The sequence below is a fragment of the Geotrypetes seraphini genome, chromosome 8, assembly GCF_902459505.1.
Source record: "Geotrypetes seraphini chromosome 8, aGeoSer1.1, whole genome shotgun sequence".
NCBI lineage: Eukaryota > Metazoa > Chordata > Amphibia > Gymnophiona > Dermophiidae > Geotrypetes > Geotrypetes seraphini.
Genome location: NC_047091.1, coordinates 134706738 through 134733225, shown reverse-complemented (window position 1 = coordinate 134733225; position 26488 = coordinate 134706738). Strand labels below are relative to the sequence as shown.

Sequence of the window (26488 nt, the reverse complement as noted above, 5' to 3'; positions counted from 1 at the left end):
TACCCTACTTCCATGTAATTCATAAAAATAGAAAACAGTTCATATCAAAATTGATGAATAGTGAAGTGGAAAATTCTAAATTCAGTAAATTGATAAACAAATATAGTTCATAAATATGGTTCATAAAATTCAAACGAGTCAAAAATAGTTCATTCTGTTAAAAGTTCATATTCTTTATGGCAATCCATAGTATTGTATGTAGAATTCTACATACAACACTATGAATTGCCATAAAGAATATGAACTTTTTTTTTTTTTGACTCGTATAAATTTTTGACTCGTATGAATTTTACTTAAAGTCTTTTTATTTCAAACATTTCCCCCGGGAGAACAAGAGTGTTAGCCAATTTTCATTTGGATTAGTTTGGACATTATTGGCAACAAGGTCCAAAGAGTTCTATCATTTGAGCTGTTTTATGTCCAATTTGGACATAGGGCACTAGTCGTCCAAAGCTGGCAGGGCACTAATGTCCATTCTAAAAAAAAATATATCTAATATATACCTTTTTTTTCCTAAAATCGTTCATCTGTACGTATAGGCATTTGATTGTCCAGACCGCCACTACATTTATCTTTATACAACATTCCCATCCAAATATTTGTCCAAGTCCCAAACGCCCAGAACAAGACCTTCTGGACATGGGAAGGGACAGCAATGTGATGGGCACTGCTGTAAACTTTACAAAAAGGGTGTCACATAAACATCTCACCAGAACTCCCAAATAAGTAATGTTGAGTCCCCCAAAACCCACTATACCCACCTCTTTCCAACCCCAATAGTCCTTATGCCTGCAGGTGACACCTATATGACAGTACAGTAAGGTTTGGTTTTTTTTTGGTGGGTTCAAATTTTCCACCATGAATGTAGTGGTTAGAGTGGCTTATGGGCCTGGGTCCTCCTCTCTATGGTTCACTAGCCCATTCTCCAGGCTACTTAACAGACCTCTGTGCAGCTCTACTAGGGTTTCCTATAGCAGGTGTTGATGTTTCGGAGACAGGTATGTATGTTTTTATTCCGATTTTTATGGCGGTGTAAGGGGGTCAGTGATCACCGGGGGCGTGTGTGTGGGGTCTGTACTTTGTGTCTGCTGTGGTTATCTGATCACTTTGGATACCTTCTGGGCACTTAGATCTGGTTTTAGATCGCCTAAGTCACAACGTGTAAGTTCCGTCCAGGAAGTCTTGTAAAACTTTCGATTATCCCTATAGTATGACTAGGTCTAGGTCAGCCCACGTCCCGCCCAAATCCCGCCCTCACCATTCCTCCAAAAACACTGCTTTCAGCTCTGGGCACACAGCGGCATTCAGAGGCTTAAAATGTCCATTTCAATTATCAGCACTTAGACACCCTTCTTTTAGGTCATCCAAGTGCTGACTTGGATGGGTTTTTAGATATATTTCCATTTTGATTATGAGTCCCATAGGGGAAATACTTAAGAGTCCCTGCTTACTAGTCAATATAGTGTAAACCGCTTTGATATCTGCAGAAGAAAGGCAGTATATCAAATAAAGATAATCATAGCTATAATGCTGGGTGCCCAGATCTCGTCACACACAACTCAAAAGGGGGCCTGTGTCAGGGCTGTTCCAAAACGTTCCACATTTTATTACAGGATAAAGAGTGCCAGCATTTATACCAGGTTTCAGCAGGTGTAAGTATGGTGGCCAAAGTTAGGGCATGGAAGTTGGCATTAAGCACACATTTCCGGCCCCCTGTGCTAGCAAAAGTCAGTTTTGCTAGAAAAAAAAAAAATAAGGATACCTAGACCTTAACAATGTATACTCGTAATATTTTCCTTATGAAATTTCCTGTAGTGGATCTAGCTGAACATGATCACAGACTATTTCAGAGTCAGTATGCACATTTTTCATACATTGGTACATTGCCCTCACTGCTGGCTTTATGTACACATTAAACAATCCAGAAAGCATAAGGTCCTATTACATTTATTAGCTCACCTTATTTTAAAAAATCTGGAACGCTCTTCCAGAAGCTGTTATAGGGGAAAGCACCCTCCAGGGATTCAAGACAAATTTAGACAAGTTCCTGCTGAACCAGAACGTACGGATTTTAAAGTTTGGCTATTTAATTGATTAAGTTGACTTGGGGCTCCTTTTATTAAGGTGCACTATGGGGGTTAGCGCGTCGGACATTTCATCACGTGCTAACCCCCGCGGCACACCAAAAAACTAACACCTCGTCAATGGAGGCGTTAGCGACTAGCGCGGCAGGCGGTTGAACGCGCGGTATTCCACGCGTTAACCACCTACTGCAGATCAAAAGAGCCCTTGGTCTTTATTACTGTTATTGGATGATTCTTTAGGGCTCTATTTACTTATGTCCAGCTTGATTTTAGGTCTTATTAATTTGTTATTGCTACTGCTAATTTATTGCTTATTTGCTAGTCTTTTCATTTTTATTGTTCTTAGTTAATTATTTACTGCTGCTAGTTTTTTAATTGCTTACTACTGCAGGCTTATTATTTTGTTATTGCTGCTAGTCCATCAATTGTTAATTGTTAGTAGTTTATTAATTTTTACTAATGTTAGTTTATCAACTGTTAATGCTGTCCATTTCTTAATTTATTTTGTTGCTATTTCGTGATTATCTATTGCTGCTAGTTTACTAATTTGTGCTATTGCTAACTTATTAACTGTTATTAGCAGGTGATATTTTTTTTACTTAGGGCTCCTTTTATTAAGCTGTGCTAGCGGTTTAAAGCGCATAATAGCGTGCGTTACACCGCCGGCTGCGCTAGCCGCTACCGCCTCCTCTTGAGCAGGCGGTAGTTTTTAGGCCAGTGCGGGGGTTGGTGCGTGATGAAAAGTCGCGCGCATTAACCCCGCTAGCACGGCTTGATAAAAGGAGCCCTTAGTAGGTGGTATCAATTCTTTTACCTACTTTTAATATAGAAACATAGAAGATGACGGCAGATAAGGACCATAGCCCATCAGGTCTGCCCACTCTACTGACCCACCCCCAAGTCTACTATCCTAGGGATCCCACTCCTGGTGACAGGTTCCCTTGGCTTAACCCTCTAAGGGATCCCACATGGGCATCCCATTTGTTCTTAAATTCTTGCATGCTGTTTGCCTCGATCACCTGCACCGGGAGCTCGTTCCAAGGATCAACCACTCTCTTGGTGAAGAAATATTTCCTGGTGTCACCATGATTATCTTAATATGGATCTTAATTTTTGTCTTGTCACGTTCCTACTCTATTGGAATGTAGGCAACATACATTCAGTAGACTCATCTCCTTTAGACTCTATTGAATCCATTCTAGCAGACTGTTCTTGTTTGCGTCAGAAAATTCCTGTTATTTTGAGTAATAGAAAATTGTCTTATAGGAGGGCGGAGCTTGTCCAACATGGCGATCGGACGCACGGATTGAATGCTCTCCGAGGCAGCAGGCTATTAATAGAATATTGTCTCCTTTCAGCTTTATAAAACAGTGTTATCAGCTCCGAAATTAATCGGCTAACCCAGCATGTCGCTCTCAAAGAGCAGCAAAGCGGAACAATCACCCACCGCAACCCCCAGTGGAAAACGGCCTAAACACGAGGCCCCATCACCAGAAAAACAGGCGCCAAAGTCTGTGGACTCACAGCTAGAGCTCCTTCTAACGGAGATGCGTGCTTTCAAAAATATAATGACAAAGCAAGTAGAAGAATCACAATTGATTTGTGTGGAAATCGAAGCTTTAAACTCACAGTTCACGGATGCGCGCCACAGATTGGACGCGCTTGAATCTTTTCAGGCGGCACCTGTTCAACATGTCTCCCTGATCCCCAAACATGAACGGGATATTGCAGCCATAAAAATAGATCTGGAAGACCTTTCGAACAGAAGTCGTAGAAATAATATTAGAATCTTAGGGATTCCAGAATCGGCTGAAGGAAATGATACAATTGAATTTCTGACAAAATTGATTCCTTCATTGTTAGATGTTAAATTTGATATGCCGCTTGAATTCGAGAGGGCGCATCGTGTTCCATCTAAGATCAACCCTACTCATAAAGCGCCACATCCTATAGTAGCTAAAATTCTACGATACCAACATGCGCTACAGATTCTGCTTGCTGGAAAGGAAAGAAAACAAATTTTATATCAAGGAAGAAAAATCCTCTTGGTGCCTGACCTGGCGAAGTCGACGGCGAACCGCAGGAAAACTTTTTTACAGCAAAGGCAAGATCTGAAAGATATTGGTGCCCGGTTCGGCCTCTTATATCCGGCCAAAATGCTGGTCACCTATCAAAATAAAACCATCACTTACTTAGATCCGGCTGAGCTGCAGCGCTATATTGACTCTATCAAGATGCAATGAATTGAATGTGTTGAATCACTTTTTTCCTGATACAGTTTATAATGTATGGAAACAGTCTTCACATACTTCGGCATTCCTTAACATGGAACCTGCTGTTCTTGGAGGGCTTCGTGAGGTGCACTGATCGACCTCCTGAAGCCACAAATCCACCCAGATTCACAGTTGTTGTTTAAATGCCCTCTCTCTGGCACTGTTTGCCTTTTTTGAGATGGCATTTTCATTTGTTCATCAATTCCAAAAGCCACTTGTACTTCTCATGTTTCTTGGTTCTATTATACTTCATCACTGCTCATTTGTATATTATTTATGTTTCAAAAAGTGTAATGTATGATAATATATGACTACTTTGCATATTCTTTCATTTAATGTCAATGGTTTGAATCACTGCATTAAAAGAAAAAAGGTGACCAATTATTTGCGTTTCCTTAAACCGGATATTATCATGTTTCAGGAAACGCACTTTAATCACACTGATAGTGCTAAAACATTAATTCCTGGATATACTTCCCCTCACTTCTCTCCTGCTCAAAAAAAAAAGAACGGTGTCTCTACTTACTTTAAATCTTCTCTTAACTGTTCAGTTATTACTACAGAATTTGATTTAGAAGGAAGATGGTGTTTCGTATATGTTACTCTTGATAAAAAGCCTATGATATTTTCAATATATATGCTCCTGTTTCAGATAAACCTGAATTTTACCGATCCATTCAAAATGTTTTACTAAAATTTCCGAATGTTCCACTTATCATAGGGGGAGATCATAACCAACCTTTAGATCTTGTATTAGATAGGACGTCCAAATGCAGATTGACTAAATCTAAGACCCTAGAAGAACTTAAAAGCCTTATGAAAAAGTTTGCCCTTATTGACCCTTGGAGAACTTTGAACCCTACTGAACGTGAATATACGCATTTTTCAGCTCCTCACAATACTTATGCCAGATTAGATTATTTTTTGGTTTTCTCCTCTTTATCATCATACATTTCAAATGCTATTAATCACTCTATTATAATTTCTGATCATGCACCTATTTCACTTTTTCTTACAATTTCCTTCTCTCCTACTAATAAACAAACATGGAGATTAAATAATAGTATTCTTTTAGATGACACCATTATTTCTCAATTGAGTTCTTTTACTACTAATTTTTTTGTCACTAATTCAGACCCTTCTCTAACATCGGCCACGATTTTGGAATCTTATAAAGCCACATTACGAGGAGAAATTATCAGCCTGATGGCATGAAAGCGTAAACAATCCAATACAAAATTAAATAACTTAGAATCAGAAATAGCAACACTTGAAGCCCAATTCTTTTTTAATCCCACAGATATGATCACACATACACAACTGCTTAAGAAAAAATATGAGTATAATGTTACTGCATCTGCACTTGCTAATAATGATATTTTTATTCTGAAATCTGGACATTATATTGGAGGAAATAGGATGGGTAAAAACTTAGCTCGTTATTTGAAAAAGAAAAATGAAGCACATCATATATCCTCTATTATAAATTCCAAAAATCAAATTATCACTGATCAGGCTGGTATTAGTTCTGAATTTGAGCAATTCTATACTGAACTATTTCAGTCAGAATCAGATTCATCGCAAGATGAAATAAATAATTATTTAGAGACTATTTCCCGCCCAACCCTACCTTCCAATCTTAAAACAGATTTAGAGAATCCAATAACTACTCAAGAAATTCAAAATGCGATTCAGTCACTAGCTTCGAATAAATCTCCTGGCCCGGATGGCATTACCAGTGAATTTTATAAAACTTTGTCTCTTCAATTAAGCCCCCATTTACTACAATATTATAATTTTGTTCATTCCCATCCAGACTTGCAGCGTAATTTCACAGAAGCTAATATAGTTATATTCCCCAAACCAGATAAAGATTCGACAAGGGTTGGTAATTACCGGCCAATCTCGTTGCTAAATACAGATTATAAGATACTTGCAAAAATTCTTGCGAATAGAATTAATAAGGTAATCCAGCTGCTGATATCTTCTGATCAAGTAGGATTTGTCAAACAACGTTATATTGGAGATAATCTTCGAATTTTTCATAATATCTCTAGCTTAGCCAAAACCGTTGATGAATCTGTAGTGGGATTAGCAATTGATGCCGAAAAGGCTTTTGATCGTGTAGAATGGAGATTCCTGCTACAGGTTCTGAAATGGTATAATTTTGGAGATAATTTTGTGGCTTGGATTCGTGTGCATTATATTGGAAACCATGTTCAAGAATTTTAATAAATAATTCTCTTTCAAATCCAATTTACTTATGTAGGGGAACAAGACAGGGATGCCCCCTTTCACCTCTTCTCTTTAATCTTTCTTTAGAACCCTTTTTATCTGCCATTAGACAGTCCCCCAATATACAAGGAATCCCCACTACCTCACGAGAATTTAAGATTGCAGCATATGCCGATGATATTATGCTCTATCTTAAAAATCCTAAACAATCGCTTTTGGCCCTCATCTCACTGACAAAATTATATTCAACATTTTCAGGGTATAAAGTTAATTGGACTAAATCCGTTATTTTCCCACTAAATGAATACGCTTCACACTCAGACATTCATGACTTTCCATTTTCATGGACTACTTCACCTGTAAAATATTTGGGTACGTTTGTACATAAAGATCCTGAAACTATTATGGATTTCAATGTCACCAAATTAAAAGAATTAATTACTCATACAATCTCGAATTGGTCCCCACTCTATATTACATGGTGGGGTCGCATTTCAGCACTTAAAATGACTCTGGCACCTCAAATTTTATTTACACTTATTATGCTGCCTAGCTTATGTAAATCACAGGTATATAAATGGATTGACCGACAATTATCTTCCTTTATTTGGCACAATAAACGTCCTAAAATAGCTCTAAGTAAATTAAAAGCTACTAAAAATCATGGAGGAGTTAATCTTCCTGATTTTTATAAATATCATCTAGCTTTGTTAGCTAAATATGGGTCATATTGGATTACTTATAGTGAATCTGATGATGTTTCTACCATGCCTTCCTGGCTAAATCTAGAAATCTCCATTAGTAACCCAATACCTATTTATGCTCTCCCTACTATGCATATCCCTAAAAATCTGAAACAATTTCTTCTTTTTCCGGCAACTCTTACTGCACTGCATGCTTTGGATAAAGTTACTCTTAAATCCATCTTTTCCCACAATAATATGTCTCTTTGGAATAATAATTCCCTGAAAATTAACAAAAGATGCTTAAATTGGAAAAGATGGAAAGCTGCTGGCATATGGACTGCTAGATCCTTATTTAATGGATCGATATTGTTACCCTTTTCTGTTTTTTGTGCAAAATACCCGACATTGTCGTCTAAACAACACCAATGGTTAATTCTTTCTTCTATCCTATCATCTCAATGACATTTCCACTATCTCAGAATGGAGTGTCTTATCTAAAGAAATAGGGAAAGAAATGTCATTTTTTTACAATATATTAAGGGATTCTTGTTATGTTCCTTCTTTAACTGTTATGGATAAATGGTCTATGGATTTTGAAACCTCTTTAACAGAAAAAGAATGGTGTCGTCTATGGTCTAAAATCAATAGACCACTGTTATCTGCTAGTATGTCTCAGTCATTACTATTTGTCATGTGGAGAGTAATATAGACTCCCTATAAGAAGAAGAAAGCGAATCTTACATCTGATGATACATGCTGGCATTGTCTAAAATCAAAGGAATGCTTAAACACATGCTATTCTCATGTCCTCAAATCCAGCCTTTTTGGACTCAAGTTTGGTCCCTTATTTGTCACATTACCAACTGTACTGCAGATCTCTCTTTTAATATTATTATCAAACGCTCTTTACATCCCTGTTTTGAATTTAGTAAGTATGAAGATAAATTGATAGATATTATGATTTCAGTTGGTATTCAACATGTTTTGCAAAATTGGAAATCAGCTTCAAGACTGAATTTTACCTTCTGGTGGCACTCTTTATGTTTGTATAAGCGTTTTGAACAATATGCAGCTGAAAAACTACCATATAGACAGGGACAATTGACTAAAACCCTTTGGTCCCCCATTGACGAATACTTGCAATCTATGTAATCATTTTGGTATATATGACAATTATTTATTTAAGTATGTTATACTTTACAGAGTTATGTTCTGAGGCTTTTGTGAACTCTGATGATTCTTGAATGTAATTTTGTTTATGTTCTTATTCAATAAAAAGATTGGAACTGAAATAAAAAGAAAATTGTCTTATAAATCAATTTCCCCTAGAAATTTAATAACTCTGAAAACTACACAGTCAGTTTAAAAATGACTCAAAGGCCTTTCAAGACTCACTTACTCCGGTTCCAGTCCTTTACTGTAATGTCAGATCCTTTTGAAATAAACAGCAGATCATCAAAGACCTGTTAACTGACCTAGACCCAGGTTTAATATGTATTACTGAATCTTGGATTTCTCAGGATGATACATTTACCCAAAATCATATTTGTCCCCAGGGTTTTAGGGGTTTACTGTCTTTTAGAAATAATAAAAAGGGGTGGTGGACTTGCTTTAATTTTTAAATCATTTTTAATGTTCAATTACTTGAAAAGGTTAGTAGTTCAGATTTAGAGTTTTTGTTTGCATCTGTTAAGGATGAGTTTTCCTCACACCCTTTGGGTATTCTCCTTTTATATCGTCCCCGTATTCCTTAGACTAGGTCATCAGCTTTCATTTTCGATATAATTACCAATGTGTCAATTAAATTTCATAGACTTCTGGTGATAGGGGACGTAAATCTGCATCTTGAAGATACCAACAATAAGGAGGTTTCTGACTTCCTTTCTTTCCTTCAATCATTGGGTTTTTCTTTACCATCTATTTTCCCAACTCATGAAAAAGGTCATACATTTGATCTTGTTGCTTTTTTAGATCAAACTATTTAACAAACCTCTATTGATACTGTTCGCTGGTAACAAGTCCCCTGGACTGACCATTTTCTTGGTGAATTTTTACTTCCCATTTATATATCTCATATTCCGATATAATCTTCGCAGAAAAAAACTGACACATTTAGAAAGATTAAACTATAGTTTTTGGTGGAATTCAGTGTGTCATATTTATAAAATGTAAAGAACATTAGTTCTTCAGAAAGGAAATTTTAATAAATTTCAAGATGTGTGGGGGCTATTAACAAATTATTACAATGAATAAATATCATTTCCCTGGTTAGTACAAATGAAATAATGGGGAGGGGGTAATTTTTTGAATTTTCACTAGGTGCTTTGAATGAAAGGAAAGTCTTTATTATATGACTAGTCTTTAAGCCCGTTACATTAACGGGTGCTAGAATATATGTCTGTCTGTCTTTCTTTCTGTCTTTCTACCTGCCCCTGTCTTTCTTTCTGTTGTTTGTCTATCTGTCTCTCTCCCTGCCCCTATCCCACTTCCCTGTGCAGCAGCATTTCCCTCCCCCCCAACTTTCCTGTGCAGCAACAGCAGCGGTATTTTGCGTGCATTCTAGAGGAGGAAAAGAATCAAAAGTGCCTTTCAGGCGATGCCTGGTTGGGACCTGGCGAGCAAAAAGCCCCTTCCCCTCCACTTGGGTCGATCACCGCCAGCAGGTGGCGCCGCCGCCCTTTCCCCAGTGGCGTCCCGCGCCCCTGAGCCCGGCTCCTGTCACTCCACTCCTCGCCCGCCGGTGATCATGGTGCTGGAGGGGGGTCCCCCGCCACCTTCCCCCCACGGGGACCCTGCCCTTGCTCCTGCTCGGGCCCTGCCAGCTGCCTGTCTCCCCGGGGCGCTTTGGAAGAGCAGCGGCTGCTGCCGGGGAGCTGCTCGTGCTGCTCAGCACCTCGTTCGTGCTCTGGGGGGATGCGTCGCACAACCAAGCGATGGTGCACTGGACCGGCGAGAACAGCAGCGTAAGTGCAGTCCTGGCATGCCTGAGAAGCTAAAGATACCTAGGCGCACACTCGTGCATACTTTAGGCTATTTTACGGCGAGGCCAGCGGCAGAGTGACAGGTCAAAAGTGCGCGCCAACAAAGGCGTGCCGAGACAACTGAGCGCCGAAGATAAGCAGTGTTTTAAGGGGCTCCGACGGGGGGGGTGTGGGGGGAACCCCCCACTTTACTGAATACAGATTGCGCCAGCGTTGTGGGGGGTTTGAGTGATGTAACCCCCCACATTATGCTGAAAACTTTACTTTTTCCCTAAAAAACAGAGAAAAAGTTAAGTTTCCAGTATAATGAGGGGGGTTACAACCCCCCACAATGCCGGCGCGATCTGTATTCAGTAAAGTGGGAGGGTTCCCCACCAACACCCCCCGTCGGAGCCCCTTAAAACACTGTTTTTCTTTGGCGTGGGCTTCCGCCTTGCGCTCAGTTGTTTCGGCCAGCGGCAGTGTTCTGGCCTGCCTCCGTGTTCGAAAATCGAATTCAGCACGGAGGCACACCTCACGGAGCCAGGAATCACAAAACTCTAAGTGCGCATGTGCGCTTAGAGTTTTATTATTATTGATATATGTGTTATGATATATTGAAGAGTTGGGAGGGAATGGGATAAAATATATTGAGTATGATTAATTATAGAATTTCAAGTGATATATTTAAGTTAAAATGATGTTACTTTTTGTTACACTTGATGTAAGTTATAAAAATGAATAAAGAATTTTAAAAAACCAAGAAAATCTGTCCTGAATATTTTTGGTCTTATGTTTTAGATTCTCACCCTAGCTCTCCCAGGGAACATACCATTGATGATAGTTGGCATAACTGGAGCTCCATTACAGAATGTGCCTATCAATCTTTGGCGCCAGTTATCACCAATATCCTATGCCCGGAATGCACCGTGGTTTCTACCCATCATAGACCCCTAAAACAAAATTGTAGGAGGCTAGAAAAGAAATGGAAAAAAATCTCTTTCAGATATAGATAAAATAAATTGGAGATCTGCAATTAGAAAATATAATTTTGAACTTAGGAAAGCGAGAAAAACCTATTATGGAAGCAAAATAGCTAAGTCTAATAATCAGAGTAGTACTCTTTTTAAACTTTGGTGTACTCTGACTAAGTCTGACTCAAAGTCTGAGCAATCTCCTTCTGTGGATGTCTTAGCTTGTTTTTTTCAAGACGAAATTTCTCTCATTAGGCAATCTTTTCTTGCAGGAAATATTGGACATCTAATCTAATCTAATCTAAATCTTGGGTTTATATACCGCATCATCTCCGCAGATGGAGCTCGACACAAAATTCTACACTGGAGATAACAGTTGATTGTTACTGGTGTTCTTTTGACCCAGTTTCTGAATACCAAGTATCCAAATTATGTGAAAAGTTGAGAAAGTGTAAATGTTCATTGGACCCTTTTCCATCATATCTTTTTTTCAATATTCCTTGTCAGGTCATAACTTGGTTAACAATTTTATTAAATTATTCACTGGAAAATGGATACTTTACGCAATCTATGGGGCAAATAACTCTCCCCCTTCTGAAAAAGCACAATTACTTACCGTAACAGGTGTTATCCAGGGACAGCAGGCAGATATTCCCACACATGGGTGACGTCACCGACGGAGCCCCGCAGCGGACAGCCTCGAAAGCAACTTGCTTGAAGATCTCGAGCTTTCGAGTGCTGCATCGCGAATGCGCGCGTGCCTTCCCGCCCGAACTAGGGGGCGCATCTCCTGTGAGGATCCTCAGTTCAGATACCAAGCTAAGAAGCCAACCAGGGGAGGTGGGAGGGTTGTGGGAATATCTGCCTGCTGTCCCTGGATAACACCTGTTACGGTAAGTAACTGTGCTTTATCCCAGGACAAGCAGGCAGCATAGTCCCACACATGGGTGACCTCCAAGCTAAGTAAAAGGGAGGAGGGAAGTTGGCAATTTACGAAAAAAGATTTTGCAAAACAGATTGGCCAAAATGGCCATCCCTCCTGGATAAAGTATCCAGACAATAATGAGAAGTGAAAGTGTGAACCGAGGACTAAGTGGCAGCTTTGCAAATTTCCTCAATAGGAGTTGATCTGAGAAAAGCAACAGAAGCCGCCATAGCTCTGACTTTGTGGCCCGTCACTCGACTCTGTAGAGGAAGACCAGCCTGAGCATAGCAGAAAGAAATGCACGCAGCCATCCAGTTGGAGATGGTACGCTTCGAGACGGGATGACCTAATCTATTTGGGTCAAAAGAAATGAAAAGTTGAGGAGAAGTTCTGTGAGGTTGAGTACGTTGAAGATAGAAAGCCAACGCACATTTACAATCCAAAGTATGTAGAGACGCCTCACCAGGGTGAGAATGCGGCTTAGGAAAAAATACCGGTAGCACAATAGACTGATTGATATGAAAATCAGACACTACTTTAGGTATGAATTTGGGATGTGTACGGAGCACCACCTTATCATGGAGATCAAAGCTTGCAACTCACTAACTCGACGAGCTGAAGTGAGAGCAATCAAGAAAACAGTTTTCCAAGTAAGATATCTAAAATGAGCCAAGTCAATAGGTTCAAAAGGAGGTTTCATCAGTTGAGCCAGGACCATATTAAGATCCCATACAACAGGAGGCGGTTTGACAGGTGGATGGAGATTAAAGAGACCCTTCATAAAACGAGAAACTAGAGGTTGTGCCGAGAGCGGTTTTCCATCCAAAGGCTGATGAAAAGCAGCAATTGCACTAAGATGAACTCTAATAGATGTGGATTGAAGACCTGACTGGGATAAATGAAGCAAATAATCCAGAACAGAAGCCAAAGAAGAAGAGTTTGGCTGAAGACTATGAGTGGAACACCAAGACGAGAATCTGGTCCACTTTTGACCATAACATTGACGAGTGGACGGTTTTCTGGAAGCCAGAAATACAACCTGAACAGACTGAGAAAATTTAGCAGAATCCGTCAGGTAGAAAGGAACCATGCTGTCAAATGAAGAGACTACAGGTTTGGATGAAGTAAAGACCCCTGACTCTGAGTGAGCAGAGAAGGAAAAACTGGCAGAAGAAGAGGTTCCTTGATGCTGAGTTGAAGAAGAAGAGAGAACCAAGGTTGTCGGGGCCACCGAGGCGCTATGAGAATCATCGTGGCATGGTCTGACTTCAACTTGACAAGGGTTTTGAGAATCAGAGGGAAAAGAGGAAAGGCGTATAGGAACTGACCCCTCCAATCCAGAAGAAAAGCATCCGCCTCGAGACGAAGAGGCGAGAAGATGCGGGAACAAAACAGAGGAAGTTTGAAGTTGTTGGGTGACACAAAAAGATCCACCCGAGGAGTCCCCCATCGAGTGAATACTTGACAAAGTGTGGGGGAGTTGAGCGTCCATTCGTGAGGCTGAAGCAGACGACTCAATTTGTCTGCAAGGCAATTCTGAAGACCCTGAATATAAACAGCGCGAAGAAGGATGTTGTGCGAAATCGCCCAATGCCACAACCTCAGAGCTTCCTGACAAAGAGAGTGGGAACCCGACCCGCCCTGTTTGTTGACATAATACATTGCTACTTGATTGTCCGTCCGAACAAGGACTACTTGGTCGTGAAGGAGGTGAAGGAAAGCTTTGAGAGCAAGAAATATCGCTCTGAGTTCCAACAGATTGATGTGACATCGACGATCTGTGGCAGTCCATAACCCTTGCGTACGGAGACCATCTACGTGGGCTCCCCATGCGTACTCGGACGAATCTGTTGTGAGAACTTTCTGATGAGGAAGATGGTGAAACTGCAAACCTCTGGAAAGATTTGAAGAGAGCATCCACCAGCGGAGAGACTTCTTTAATGAAGGCGTCACCGCTATATGACGAGAAGGTGGATCTAGGGCTTGTTGCCACTGGGACGCCAGTGTCCACTGAGGAATGCGAAGGTGGAGTCTTGCAAATGGAGTGACATGCACCGTAGATGCCATATGTCCGAGAAGGACCATCATTTGGCGAGCCGTGAGAGCCAACAGGGAAGTTACGTGATGACAAAGGCTCAAGAGAGTATCCTGCCGATTGAGGGGGAGGAAAGCTCTCATGCGAACAGAATCCAACACTGCGCCAATAAATTGGATCGATCGAGTTGGAACCAACTGAGATTTGGGAAAGTTGATATGGAACCCCAGACTTTGAAGAAAAGAGATAGTCTGAAGGGTCGCTTGAGTAACCCCTGGAAGAGAAGGAGCTTTGATAAGCCAATCGTCGAGGTAAGGAAAAACTTGCAGTCTCCGAGCCCGAAGGGCCGCGGCTACCACAACTAGACACTTGGTGAAGACCCGAGGAGAGGTTGCCAAGCCAAACGGAAGAACCCTGTATTGAAGGTGAAGGTTCCCCACCTTGAACCTGAGATATTTGCGAAAATTTGGATGGATAGGAATGTGAGTATAAGCCTCTTTGAGATCCAGTGAGCACATCCAATCCCCTTGATCCATGAGGGAGTACAGAATCGGAAGAGAGAGCATGCAAAATTTCTCTTTGACTAGAAATTTGTTGAGAGCTCGGAGATCCAGAATGGGTCGCAAATCCCCCGTCTTCTTTGGAACTAGGAAGTATCTGGAGTAAAACCCCAGGTTGTGTTCGGAAGGAGGAATCTCCTCCACCGCTCGAAGGCGAAGAAGCGCCTGAGCCTCCTGAAGAAGAAGGGGGAGTTGCGAGGAACTGGAAAGACACTCTCCTGGAGGGTGATCTGGGGGCACCTGAAGTAGGCGCAGAGAGTATCCCTCGCGGATGACCGTAAGGACCCAAAGGTCCGATGTAATGGTTTCCCAGACAGATGAAAAAAGGGAAAGGCGACTTCCGATGGGTAGGGAGGAATTTGGATGTAAGGAGGTTGGAATGCTCACCACTGGACCGTCAAAAAGACGGAGCTGTTTTGGTTGGAGCAGGCGCCTGAGACTTTTGAGGACGTTGTTGCTGTGGCCGTCTAGGTGGAGGCCTAGAAAAAGCCGGTGTGGACTTCATCGGGTAATGACGAGCTGGAGGTTTGTAAGCTCTAGTCACAGAAGGTTTTGGTTTTGGACGAAGCAGAGAGGCGAAGGAGCGCTCATGCTCAGAAAGCCTTTTAGTAGCTGCTTCAATAGAGTCATCAAAAAGCTCAGAACCTAGGCACGGCAGGTTCGCTAAACGATCCTGTAAATTGGGATCCATGTCTACTATTCTGAGCCACGCAAGACGTCGCATGGCCACTGCAAATGCCGAGACCCTGGAGGACAGCTCAAAAGCATCATAAGATGCCTGCAACATGAATAGACGCAATTGAGAGAGAGACTAAAGAATGTGTTTGTATTCAGAAAGGCGTTCTTTGGGCCAGTCTGGGCAAAAGGATGACAACTGCTTCAAAAAATAATTAAAATATGAAGTAAAGACATAGTTGTAATTCAAAATTCGATTTGTCATCATTGAATTTTGATAAAGTCTGCGCCCAAACTTGTCCATAGTTCGCCCTTCGCGTCCTGGTGGAACTGTTGCAGACACCTTAGAAGGATGAGCCTTCTTCAGGGACGATTCCACCACTAGAGATTGATGAGAAAGTTGAGATTTCTCAAAACCTTTACATGGAACAGTGCGATACCGAGACTCCAGCTTCGATGGGATAGCTGTCACAGAGTAAGGAGTCTCCATATTACGTAGAAAAGTCTGCTTCAGCACCGGTGTCATGGGTAGACGCAAAGTCTCCTTAGGAGGATGGGAAAGTTCCATATCCGCCAGATATTCAGGCGTGTACTTCGAATCGGAATGTAAGTCAATATTAAGCGCCTGCCCCATGTCGAAAACAAATTTCGCAAACGAAGAAGACTTCGAGGTCGAGGCTTCCTCAGGGGAGGCAGAACGAGTATGAGGCGCCACTGAAAACGATGGAGAAGCCTCGCCTGAATATTGAGATACAGGCTCTGATTCAAGGTGCAAAGTGATGGATGATGCTCCACTGCCCGTCAGAGGAGGAGTGGCTGAATGCTTCCGCTTAAGGCTCCGAGTTGGAGAGGTGCGCGGAGTACGAGGTTTAGCCAGAGGAGATCGATCTTGAGACAAACGCCTCGAAGGTGGAGTCCTCGACCTCGAATGCCTCGATGAAACTGAAGAGGCAACGGTACTATGAGAGCGAGGCACAATCTTGGAAGCGAGATCCGAATGCCTCGAGCTCTTCGTGGAAGCGAGCTTCGAAGACCGAGATCTATGCTTGGATCGAGACAATGATTATTTAGCAACCCGTTCAGGCGAGGAATCCGACGAGGAAACCCTGGATCGAGACCTGCGACGAGGAGATCGTCGACGAGGTGCAGACTGCTGCTCAGGCTGGAGTTGCGAAGACAGAGTCGAGGCCGGAACCAACTGAGCCACTATCGAGGAAATTTGCGTAGTCAAAATTGACTTAAGCATATCCTCAAACATGGGGACGGAGACCAAGGGACTTGGAGTCACAAGAGATCTCGTGCGTTCCAAGGAGGGCGACCTCGATCGAGAGTATTCCCTAGACTTGGAAGCACGTTTTGAAGGTCGAGAAGACGGAGTCAAACCTGGAGCCCCAGGTTGGATGGATGCAGACTCCGTCGGCTTCTTAGGGATGGTACCTGAAAAGGAAGCAGGAGACTTACCCCCCAATCCAGGCTTCGAGGACACCGTCGAGGCCTTCGAGGCCGAGGACCCGGAGGTCTTCGAGGTCGAGGCCTGTCGAGGAGGCGAGGTCGAGGTTTTAGCACTCGAGGTTTGACCCGAAGTCGAGGTTTTAACAGATGCCTCGACCGAGGCCACAGCTTTTTCAGGCTCGATGCGAGGGAAAAGTTCTAAAAACCTGTCGCAGCGGCGCTTGAAGGCACGAGGTTGAAGAGTGAGGCAGCGAAGACAATCTTCAGGGCGATGAGTCGACCCGAGGCAGATCATACACCGACTATGTGGATCAGTGATGGAAATAGTCCTGCCGCACTGATAACACCTTTTAAACCCGGTAACAGGCCGGGACATAGATAGGACAAAGTCCGTGTCGAGAACGAGGAAGAGAGGCCTAGGCCCCAATCTTCCAACGACGTCAAATGAAAAACAAAAGGATGTTTGTTTGTTTGTTTTTTTAATGGAATAAAATAAAATAGAATAAAATAGAATCAGAACACAGCGACCGAAAACTATAAAAAGTACTCAGCCGCGGTGAAGAGAAGGCACAACGCTACGGGAACCAAGTCGACAAGTCTTCTCAGCTCCGCGGAAAACGTTGAACTGAGGATCCTCACAGGAGATGCGCCCCCTAGTTCGGGCGGGAAGGCACGCGCGCATGCGCGATGCAGCACTCGAAAGCTCGAGATCTTCAAGCAAGTTGCTTTTGAAGCTGTCCGCTGCGGGGCTCCGTCGGTGACGTCACCCATGTGTGGGAATATGCTGCCTGCTTGTCCTGGGATAAAATCAGATCTAGACCCCATTATCCCCTCATTTTATCGACCAATTGCTAATATACCACTGTTGACAAAGTTATTAGAATCAATTGTAGCGGGTCAACTTACCAATTATCTGGAGAAATTTTCATTGCTTCAACCTTTTCAATATGGGTTTCGTTCTAATTTTAGTACCAAAACTTTATTGATTTCTCTTCTTTCTAAAATCCAACAACTACGACTTCAAAATAAATGTTCAATTTTGCTTCAGTTTGATTTGTCTGCGTCATTTGATGTAGTACATCATGACATTTTGCTCCAATTACTTTCAGATATCGATCTTAATCAGGTTGTTCTTGTTTGGTTTTCTAAATTTTTATTGTCCCGATCTTATTCAGTTAATATTGATGGTAATATTTCTAATTCCTGGCAACTTCCTTGCGGAGTTCCCCAGGGTTCTCTGCTTTCCCCAATTTTGTTCAATCTTTATATGACAACTTTGAATATTTATAAGCTGCCAGCGTGGGAAATGCTTTTTACTTATGCGGATGACATTTTTATACTGATTGAGATTGATCCAAATATTACCAATTTAACTTTTAAAATAAATCACTTTATCTCTAAACTTCAAACTTGGGCTAGGTCTGTCCAGATGAAGCTAAATGCAGCTAAAACTAAACTTCTGTGGTTAGGCCCAGAATTGGATCATCTTCCTTCCACAGTACTTTTGGATTCTGGAGCCTCCCTACAAATTGAGTTTTCTTCTAAGATTTTGGGAATACTTTTTGATTCTTCTCTTACTTTTAAGGATCAATAAACTCTCTGGTTAAGAAATGTTTTTTCAGCTTATGAATGTTGAGGAAGGTCAGATCTCTTTTCCATCAATGTCATTTTTCTGTTTTGGTCCAATCTATTATATTATCCCGGTTAGATTATTGTAACACCATTTATCTTGGCATCACTAAGAACTGCCTTCAAAGACTACAATTGATTCAGAATACCGCTGTGAAGTTGATCTATGGAAAGAGCAAATTCGACTATGTGACTCCTTTGCTTTTCTCTTTCCATTGGCTCCCGGTTTATTTTACAATTCAGTTTAAGTGTTTATGTATTGTTTTTAAGATTTTACATGGTATCTTTGCCCCTCTTGTTCCTCTGCTATGGAATGCTTATAGATTTTCATTCATCGATTTAAACTCTCTCTTCCTTCTAGGAAAGGAATTCAAGGAGTTAAGAATTTTAGCAGCTCTCTGGCGTTTAAATTTCCCCAATTATGGAATGAACTTCCCCTATTTTTGAGGTGTCTTAGTTCCTTCCAACTCTTCCATAAATTTCTAAACTTTTTTATTCGCTAAACATTTTGAAAACTAGCTCTCTTGTATTTCAGTTTACTTTATTTTTTTTAATTTATTGTTAACCGCGTCGAGCTTCCTTTGGTTGAAGACCCGGTATATAAGGTTAAGTTTTAGTTTAGTTTAGTACGCAGGTAAGCCTAGACTCAATTAGGGCACTGGTCTTTGACCTAAGGGCCACCGCGTGAGCGGACTGCTGGGCTCAATGGACCACTGGTCTGACCCAGCAGTGGCAATTCTTATGCTCTTAACATTTTTATAGTACTCATTTGCAAATACAGGGCTTAATTGCTAGGGGAAGGGCAGGGAACAGAGCTCTACTGCATCTTTACAAACTCAAACGGCAGAATAGCAGGTTGTCTCCTCCAGCTTGAGGAAGGGAGGTGGGATCCTGAAACAGATGCTCTAACTATGCCAGAAATTAAGCACTGTTGGTGATGCTCTATCTCTGGCCCTCATCAGCGCTGACCCCCCCCCCCCCATCAGCCATCTTTTGCCCACAAGTGTTTCATGAAGGATAAGAGGACGAAGAATGTAGAGTGTTCATGTGACAGTGTTTAACACCTTTTCTTTGAACAGTGATAGTTCACCTTGACCCTTGACTCTATTTCTCAGTTCCATTTCCTTTTTATTTACAAATGAAGACCTACTTATACCCAGTTTTCCTTGGGGAAAACATATAAGGAGGCGAAGACTGGGAAAAGAGGATAGTACTTGGTCTCAAATATTTACTAATATAATAATAAAGTCAACTAATAAACTAATACTGAACCGTCTCTATTTAAAATATTGAAATGATAGCAATTAAAAACTAGGAAAAAGGAAGCCGATATGGTTCTCCAACCTAGTGGCTGAGAAAATAAAGGCGAAAGAGTTGGCGTTCATGAAATATAAAAAAACCCAAGAAGAGGAGAGCAGAAAGGACTACAGGGTGAAACTGAAAGAAGCCAAGAGAGAGATACGTTTGGCGAAGGCACAGGCGGAAGAACAAATGGCTAAAAATGTAAAAAAGGAAGATAAAAATTTTTTCAGATATATTAGTGAAAGGAGGAAGATAAAAAATGGAATTGCTAGGCTAAAAGATGCTGGGAACAAATATGTGGAGAGTGATGAGGAGAAAGCAAATGTGCTAAACAAATACTTCTGTTCTGTGTTCACAGAAGAAAATCCTGGAGAAGGACCGAGATTGTCCGGCAAAGTTACACGAGAAAATGGAGTAGATTCTGCGCCGTTCACGGAGGAGGGTGTTTATGAGCAACTTGAAAAACTGAAGGTGGACAAAGCGATGGGACCAGACGGGATCCATCCCAGGATACTAAGGGAACTCAGAGAGGTTCTGGCGAGTCCTATTAAAGACTTGTTCAACAAATCTCTGGAGACGGGAGTGATTCCTGGGGATTGGAGGAGAGCGGATGTAGTCCCTATTCATAAAAGTGGTCACAGGGATGAAGCAGGAAACTACAGGCCGGTGAGCCTCACTTCAGTTGTTGGAAAAATAATGGAAGTGTTGCTGAAAGAAAGGATAGTGTATTTCCTTGAATCTAATGGGTTACAGGATCCGAGGCAACATGGCTTTACAAAAGGTAAATCGTGCCAAACGAACCTGATTGAATTTTTTGATTGGGTGACCAGAGAGCTGGATCGAGGACATATGCTAGATGTAATTTACTTGGATTTCAGCAAAGCCTTTGATACAGTTCCTCATAGGAGGCTGTTGAACAAACTTGAAGGGCTGAAGTTAGGACCCAAAGTGGTGAACTGGGTCAGAAACTGGCTGTCGGACAGACGCCAGAGGGTGGTGGTTAATGGAAGTCGCTCGAAGGAAGGAAAGGTGACTAGTGGAGTCCCTCAGGGTTCGGTGCTGGGGCCAATCCTGTTCAATATGTATGTAAGTGACATTGCTGAAGGGTTAGAAGGAAAAGTGTGCCTTTTTGCAGATGATACCAAGATTTGTAACAGAGTAGACACCGAAGAGGGAGTGGAAAATATGAAAAAGGATCTGCAAAAGTTAAAGGAATGGTCTAATGCCTGGCAACTAAAATTCAATGCAAAGAAATGCAGAGTAATGCATTTGGGGATTAATAATAGGAAGGAACCGTATATGCTGGGAGGAGAGAAGCTGATATGCACGGACGGGGAGAGGGACCTTGGGGTGATAGTGTCCGAAGATCTAAAGGCGAAAAAAACAGTGTGACAAGGCAGTGGCTGCTGCCAGAAGGATTCTGGGCTGTATAAAGAGAGGCGTAGTCAGTAGAAGAAAGAAGGTGTTGATGCCCCTGTACAGGTCATTGGTGAGGCCCCACTTGGAGTATTGTGTTCAGTTTTGGAGACCGTATCTGGCGAAAGACGTAAGAAGACTTGAGGCGGTCCAGAGGAGGGCGACGAAAATGATAGGAGGCTTGCACCAGAAGACGTATGAGGAGAGACTGGAAGCCCTGAATATGTATACCCTAGAGGAAAGGAGAGACAGGGGAGATATGATTCAGACGTTCAAATACTTAAAGGGTATTAACGTAGAACAAAATCTTTTCCAGAGAAAGGAAAATGGTAAAACCAGAGGACATAATTTGAGGTTGAGGGGTGGTAGATTCAGGGGCAATGTTAGGAAATTCTACTTTACGGAGAGGGTGGTGGATGCCTGGAATGCGCTCCCGAGAGAGGTGGTGGAGAGTAAAACTGTGACTGAGTTCAAAGAAGCGTGGGATGAACACAGAAGATTTAGAATCAGAAAATAATATTAAAGATTGAACTAGGCCAGTTACTGGGCAGACTTGTACGGTCTGTGTCTGTGTATGGCCGTTTGGAGGAGGATGGGCAGGGGAGGGCTTCAATGGCTGGGAGGGTGTAGATGGGCTGGAGTAAGTCTTAACAGAGATTTCGGCAGTTGGAACCCAAGCACAGTACCGGGTAAAGCTTTGGATTCTCGCCCAGAAATAGCTAAGAAGAAAAAAAAAAAAAAAAAAATTTAAATTGAATCAGGTTGGGCAGACTGGATGGACCATTCGGGTCTTTATCTGCCGTCATCTACTATGTTACTATGTTACTATGTAGGTGGGCGGAGAGGCAAGTAGATACCTCTAGCTTTGCTTTGTCGGGGGATTGTTCCTCCAGCATTTGTTCCCTGCCTGCAGGGAGCTGCTGTTCTTGAGGTTGCAGTAGTGCCATGTCAGAGGGAGATTTACCTTCTGTGTCCATGTGTAGTTCTTCTGGCGTCCATTGATATTGCTGATGGTCTACGTCCCACTGATGTTGGTTCAGGGCCTGTTTGTGCAGCTCGGAGACCTGTTGGCGTTGCTGGGTTTCCGTGGCGCCGTTGTTCGGTTGCTTCTTGGTCCCATTTTGCTGCTTGGGCTTGTTTTGCTGCCGGCCGTTCTTTTTACCTTCCATGGATTGTTTTGGCGTCACATATCACTCTTTTCCTTCTTGTTGCCCTCTATTTTAGAGGCCATATGGTGCTGAAGGGACAGCGCTTTCTTCCTTTAGTTCCTCGGTTCTTTTTTTGTTGTTATATTGCACGGTCTCTAAAACCAGGAAGTAAAACACAGCAGATTAAAAACAGCAGAATCTCCCCTCCAAGTTTCTCCCTGTCTCTCACACATACAGTACTAGCTTCAGGTAGCCCCTCCCCATCCCCTTTTACAAAACCGTAGGGCGGTTTTTAGCGCCTGGTCGCGCGCGTTGGAGCTGTTACCGCCGCGACCGGCGCTAAACACGTTAGCGCAGCGGTTTTGTAGAAAAAAAAATGGGGGGGGGGGGGTTGGGATCTGCAAGAATCGTTGCTTGTCACTTCTTACCGGAGATGTTTGCTGCTTGGCACGGTCGGTGGTTCGATGTTAGTTGTAGTTATCATGTGCTCCGTACATAACTGGCTGAGAGTTATAGGGGGCAGAATCCATGGCTTTAGGCTCTTCGGCTATCCATGCCCAATAAAGAGACGTGCGGTGAACCCCGCTCAAGTTACAAGCGCCTCATGGTCTTCCCGAAGAGTGGTTGCGGATGGCAATATTAAGCCTATATCTATAGCCGCGTCAAGGCCGTCATAATAGCTCTACGTGTCTCACGTTGTACGTCAGAGAATATTGTCACTTTGCTATGACTCTCCGTTTCCTCCTCCTCGGCATATAAGATGGCCTGATTCTGTGGGAGATGATATCCTGGCCTTTCCCATACTAACACTGAGCAAACAGATCAGTTTTCACTTTGTCAGCTGTAACAGCCCCGCACAAACTTTAACCATATAAACTGAAGGCGTTTTACATTTTAACTTAAAGAGCTACTTTATCCAGCTCTTTATAGCCGAAGTGGAAGGGTGTCCTTTTAATAGGCATGATGGATAACAGTTCTACCCTGGAATACATATTTGGTATTGGACAAATTGATGCGGAAAGCGGTAAAACGCGGACCTCACGGATCTAAAACCGCACGTCCTTAAAAATCTGAGGTCCGTGCCACTTGTAGTTAGTTTCTGGCTCTGACAGATCTCGATGACAATTTAGTGCTGACGGATCCGTCTCAGCATAGGGAGGGAAAAGTATTAGGATCTGTCAGCGCTAAAATGTCAGTGCTGAAGCGGCTCTAAAACGAATCCTTTAAACCGGTTTCCTGCAGCCTCAGTAAATTTAAAAATCTGAGATCCGCGGCTCTGACAGACCTCTATGACATTGTAGCGCTGACGGATCCTAATACTTATCCCTCCCTATGCTGAGACGGATCCGTCAGCGCTAAATTGTCATCGAGGTTTGTCAGAGCCAGAAACTAACTACAAGTGGCACGGACCTCAGATTTTTAAGGACGTGCGTGCGGTTTTAGATCCGCGAGGTCCGTCAGGTCCGTGTTTTACCCCTTCCCCAAAAATTGCTCCCCCTCCATTGCCTCCCATTTTTTGGCAGAAGTGCAGTGGGTAAGGGTGTTTATTGCATAGAGTGCAATTCCAAGTGGTCCAGAAGAATCAATGGTTTAAGTACAGAAAGCCTCTTCAGAAACAGTGCTGATAATGAATGGTTAGTGTTGTGGGTGGATTGGACTTATTGCATTTGATATACTGTTTGAACAATAAGTATTAATAGGTTTACAATATTAATACATAGGCATTTTGAGATACCCTTTCTGTCCTGAATGGGTTTACAATCTAATTAAAGCATCTAAGAGAAGACATCCCACACACACATATATATTTATTTATTTATTAAGAAGAAAAAAGAAGATACTCCAGGGAAAGTACAGAACATTAAAAACAAAACAAAAAACCCAAGAGATCAAAAAAATGAAGTATTTTGGTCACATTGTAAGGGGGAAAAAAAAGAATAGTTACACTAACAATGTGGATTTATAAATATCAATATCAGAAAAACAGTAGAAATAAAAATTTAAACTACAGCAAACTCTAGTTAGTTTCAAGTTCCAAGCTTCATTCCGGTCCAGTAAACAGAACATATGCTTCAGTTTTATCATCCAAGAAGACTAGTGACAGATATAGTAGTTAGCGAGAGATGTTCACTAATGAACTTTGGATGGATCCATGATATCGATGAAATAGAATAGGTTTCAAGTTTCCAGAAGAAGAAGTAGGATGTTCCCACATATATGAAGGCTCTTCTCCTAGTTGCTTAAAGTTTTATTTCTCTTGGACCTGGCACTTCAAATTGGTCATGAAATGATCTTAGAGTTCTGTTAGGCTGATATTTGGCTAGTTTCTTATGTAGATAATCAGGAAGCTGAATATGCCAGGCTTTGAAGACTAGGCAAAGTAGCTTGAATTCAATCAGCTTAGCTATTGGCAGCCAGAGCAGTTCAAACAGAACCGGAGTGATGTGATCATAGTTGTGCGTGTCTGTTAGGAGTCTAGCTGCAGTGTTTTGGATTAGCTGTAGGCATGATAGATTGGCTAAGCTTGACCCTAGAAATAGTGTGTTACAGTAATCTAAGCAACTAGTGATGAAAGCATCAGTTAGTTTTGTAAAGACTGTTCACAGAGAGCACAGGTTTTAGTTGCTGCAATAGTCTTAGGTAATAAAAACACATTTTTACTACATGGCTTATTTGCGGTATGAAGCTTAATTCAGTTACAACGCATTTCCAGTGTTAAGAATTTGTGCTCGAGTTGGATGGATTTGCCAACTAGTTCAGGAAATTTATGTACTACAGAGTGGCTGTATGATAGCCACATGACAGATGATTTTTCTGGGTTAACAATTAGACTGTTATCTGCTAGCCAGATGTTAAGTTTTCTATATAGGTCAGAGATCATTTCTTCTTGGTTGTTACCCACAAATGTTAGCAGTTGAATCTGCAAAGTTGTGAAATTTGAAATTCCAAGACTATATGATAAAGCACAGTTACTTACCGTAACAGTTGTTATCCAGGGACAGCAGGCAGATATTCTCACACATGGGTGACGTCACTGACGGAGCCTTACAGCGGACAGCCTCGAAAGCAGACATGCTTGAAGATCTTTATAAGAGCTTCCGAGTGCTGCACCGCGCATGCGCGCGTGCCTTCCCGCCGGAACTAGGGGGCACGTCTCCTGTGAGGATCCTCAGTTTAGATACCTCGCTAAGAAGCCAACCAGGGGAGGTGGGTGGGTTGTGAGAATATCTGCCTGCTGTCCCTGGATAACAACTGTTACGGTAAGTAACTGTGCTTTATCCCAGGCCAAGCAGGCAGCATATTCTCATACATGGGTGACCTCCAAGCTAAGCAAAATGGGATGGAGGGAGAGTTGGCAATTTAAGAAAAAAGATTTTGCAAAACAGATTGGCCAAAATGGCCATCCCTCCTGGATAAAGTATCCAGACAGTAATGAGAGGTGAAAGTATGAACCAAGGACCAAGTGGCAGCCTTGCAGATTTCCTCAATAGGAGTTGATCTGAGGAAAGCAACAGACGCCGCCATAGCTCGAACTTTGTGGCCCGTGACTCGACCCTGCAGAGGAAGACCAGCCTGAGCATAGCAGAAAGAGATGCAAGCAGCCATCCAGTTGGATATGGTACGCTTCGAGATAGGACGTCCCAACTTATTTGGATCAAAGGAGATGAAAAGTTAAGGAGATGTTCTGTGAGGTTGAGTGCGTTGGAGGTAGAAAGCCAAGGCACGTTTGCAGTCCAGAGTATGAAGTGCCGCTTCTCCAGGATGAGAATGAGATTTTGGAAAAAATACTGGCAGAACAATAGATTGATTGATGTGAAATTCTGAAACAACTTTAGGTAAGAATTTTGGATGAGTACGGAGGACCACCTTGTCATGGTGAAAAACTGTGAAAGGTAGGTCCGCAACCAAAGCTTGTGACTCTTCGAGCAGATGTGAGGGCAATCAGGAATACTGCTTTCCAAGTGAGATACTTGAGGTGAGCTTTGTCAAGTGGTTCAAATGGAGGTTTCATCAGTTGAACCAAAACATTAAGATCCCAAACCACTGGAGGCGGTTTAATGGGTGGATGAACATTAAAAAGTCCTTTCATAAATCGGGAAACAACGGGATGTGCAGAGAGAGGTTTCCCATCAA

The 26488-nt window shown here is 42.1% G+C and overlaps 1 protein-coding gene across 5 annotated transcripts in view; it reads right to left on the bottom strand.

Moving 5' to 3' along the window:
* LOC117365286 overlaps positions 1–26488 on the bottom strand; it is a 50689-nt gene that overhangs the window by 8233 nt on the left and 15968 nt on the right. For 2 of the 5 annotated variants that reach the window (XM_033955526.1, XM_033955524.1), the window contains exons 1-2: positions 22783–23021; positions 22171–22509 (exon numbers count right to left, since the gene is read on the bottom strand). The exons of 2 other annotated variants lie outside the window; for them this stretch is intronic. Coding sequence is in view for 2 of the 3 variants with exons in the window: in XM_033955524.1 (XP_033811415.1) it covers positions 22171–22375 (205 nt within the window). In the remaining variant the exon portion in view is untranslated. Of the gene's footprint in view, positions 1–22170; positions 22510–22782; positions 23022–26488 lie in introns of those variants that run through there. One more of the 5 variants, XM_033955525.1, reaches the window with a different exon arrangement.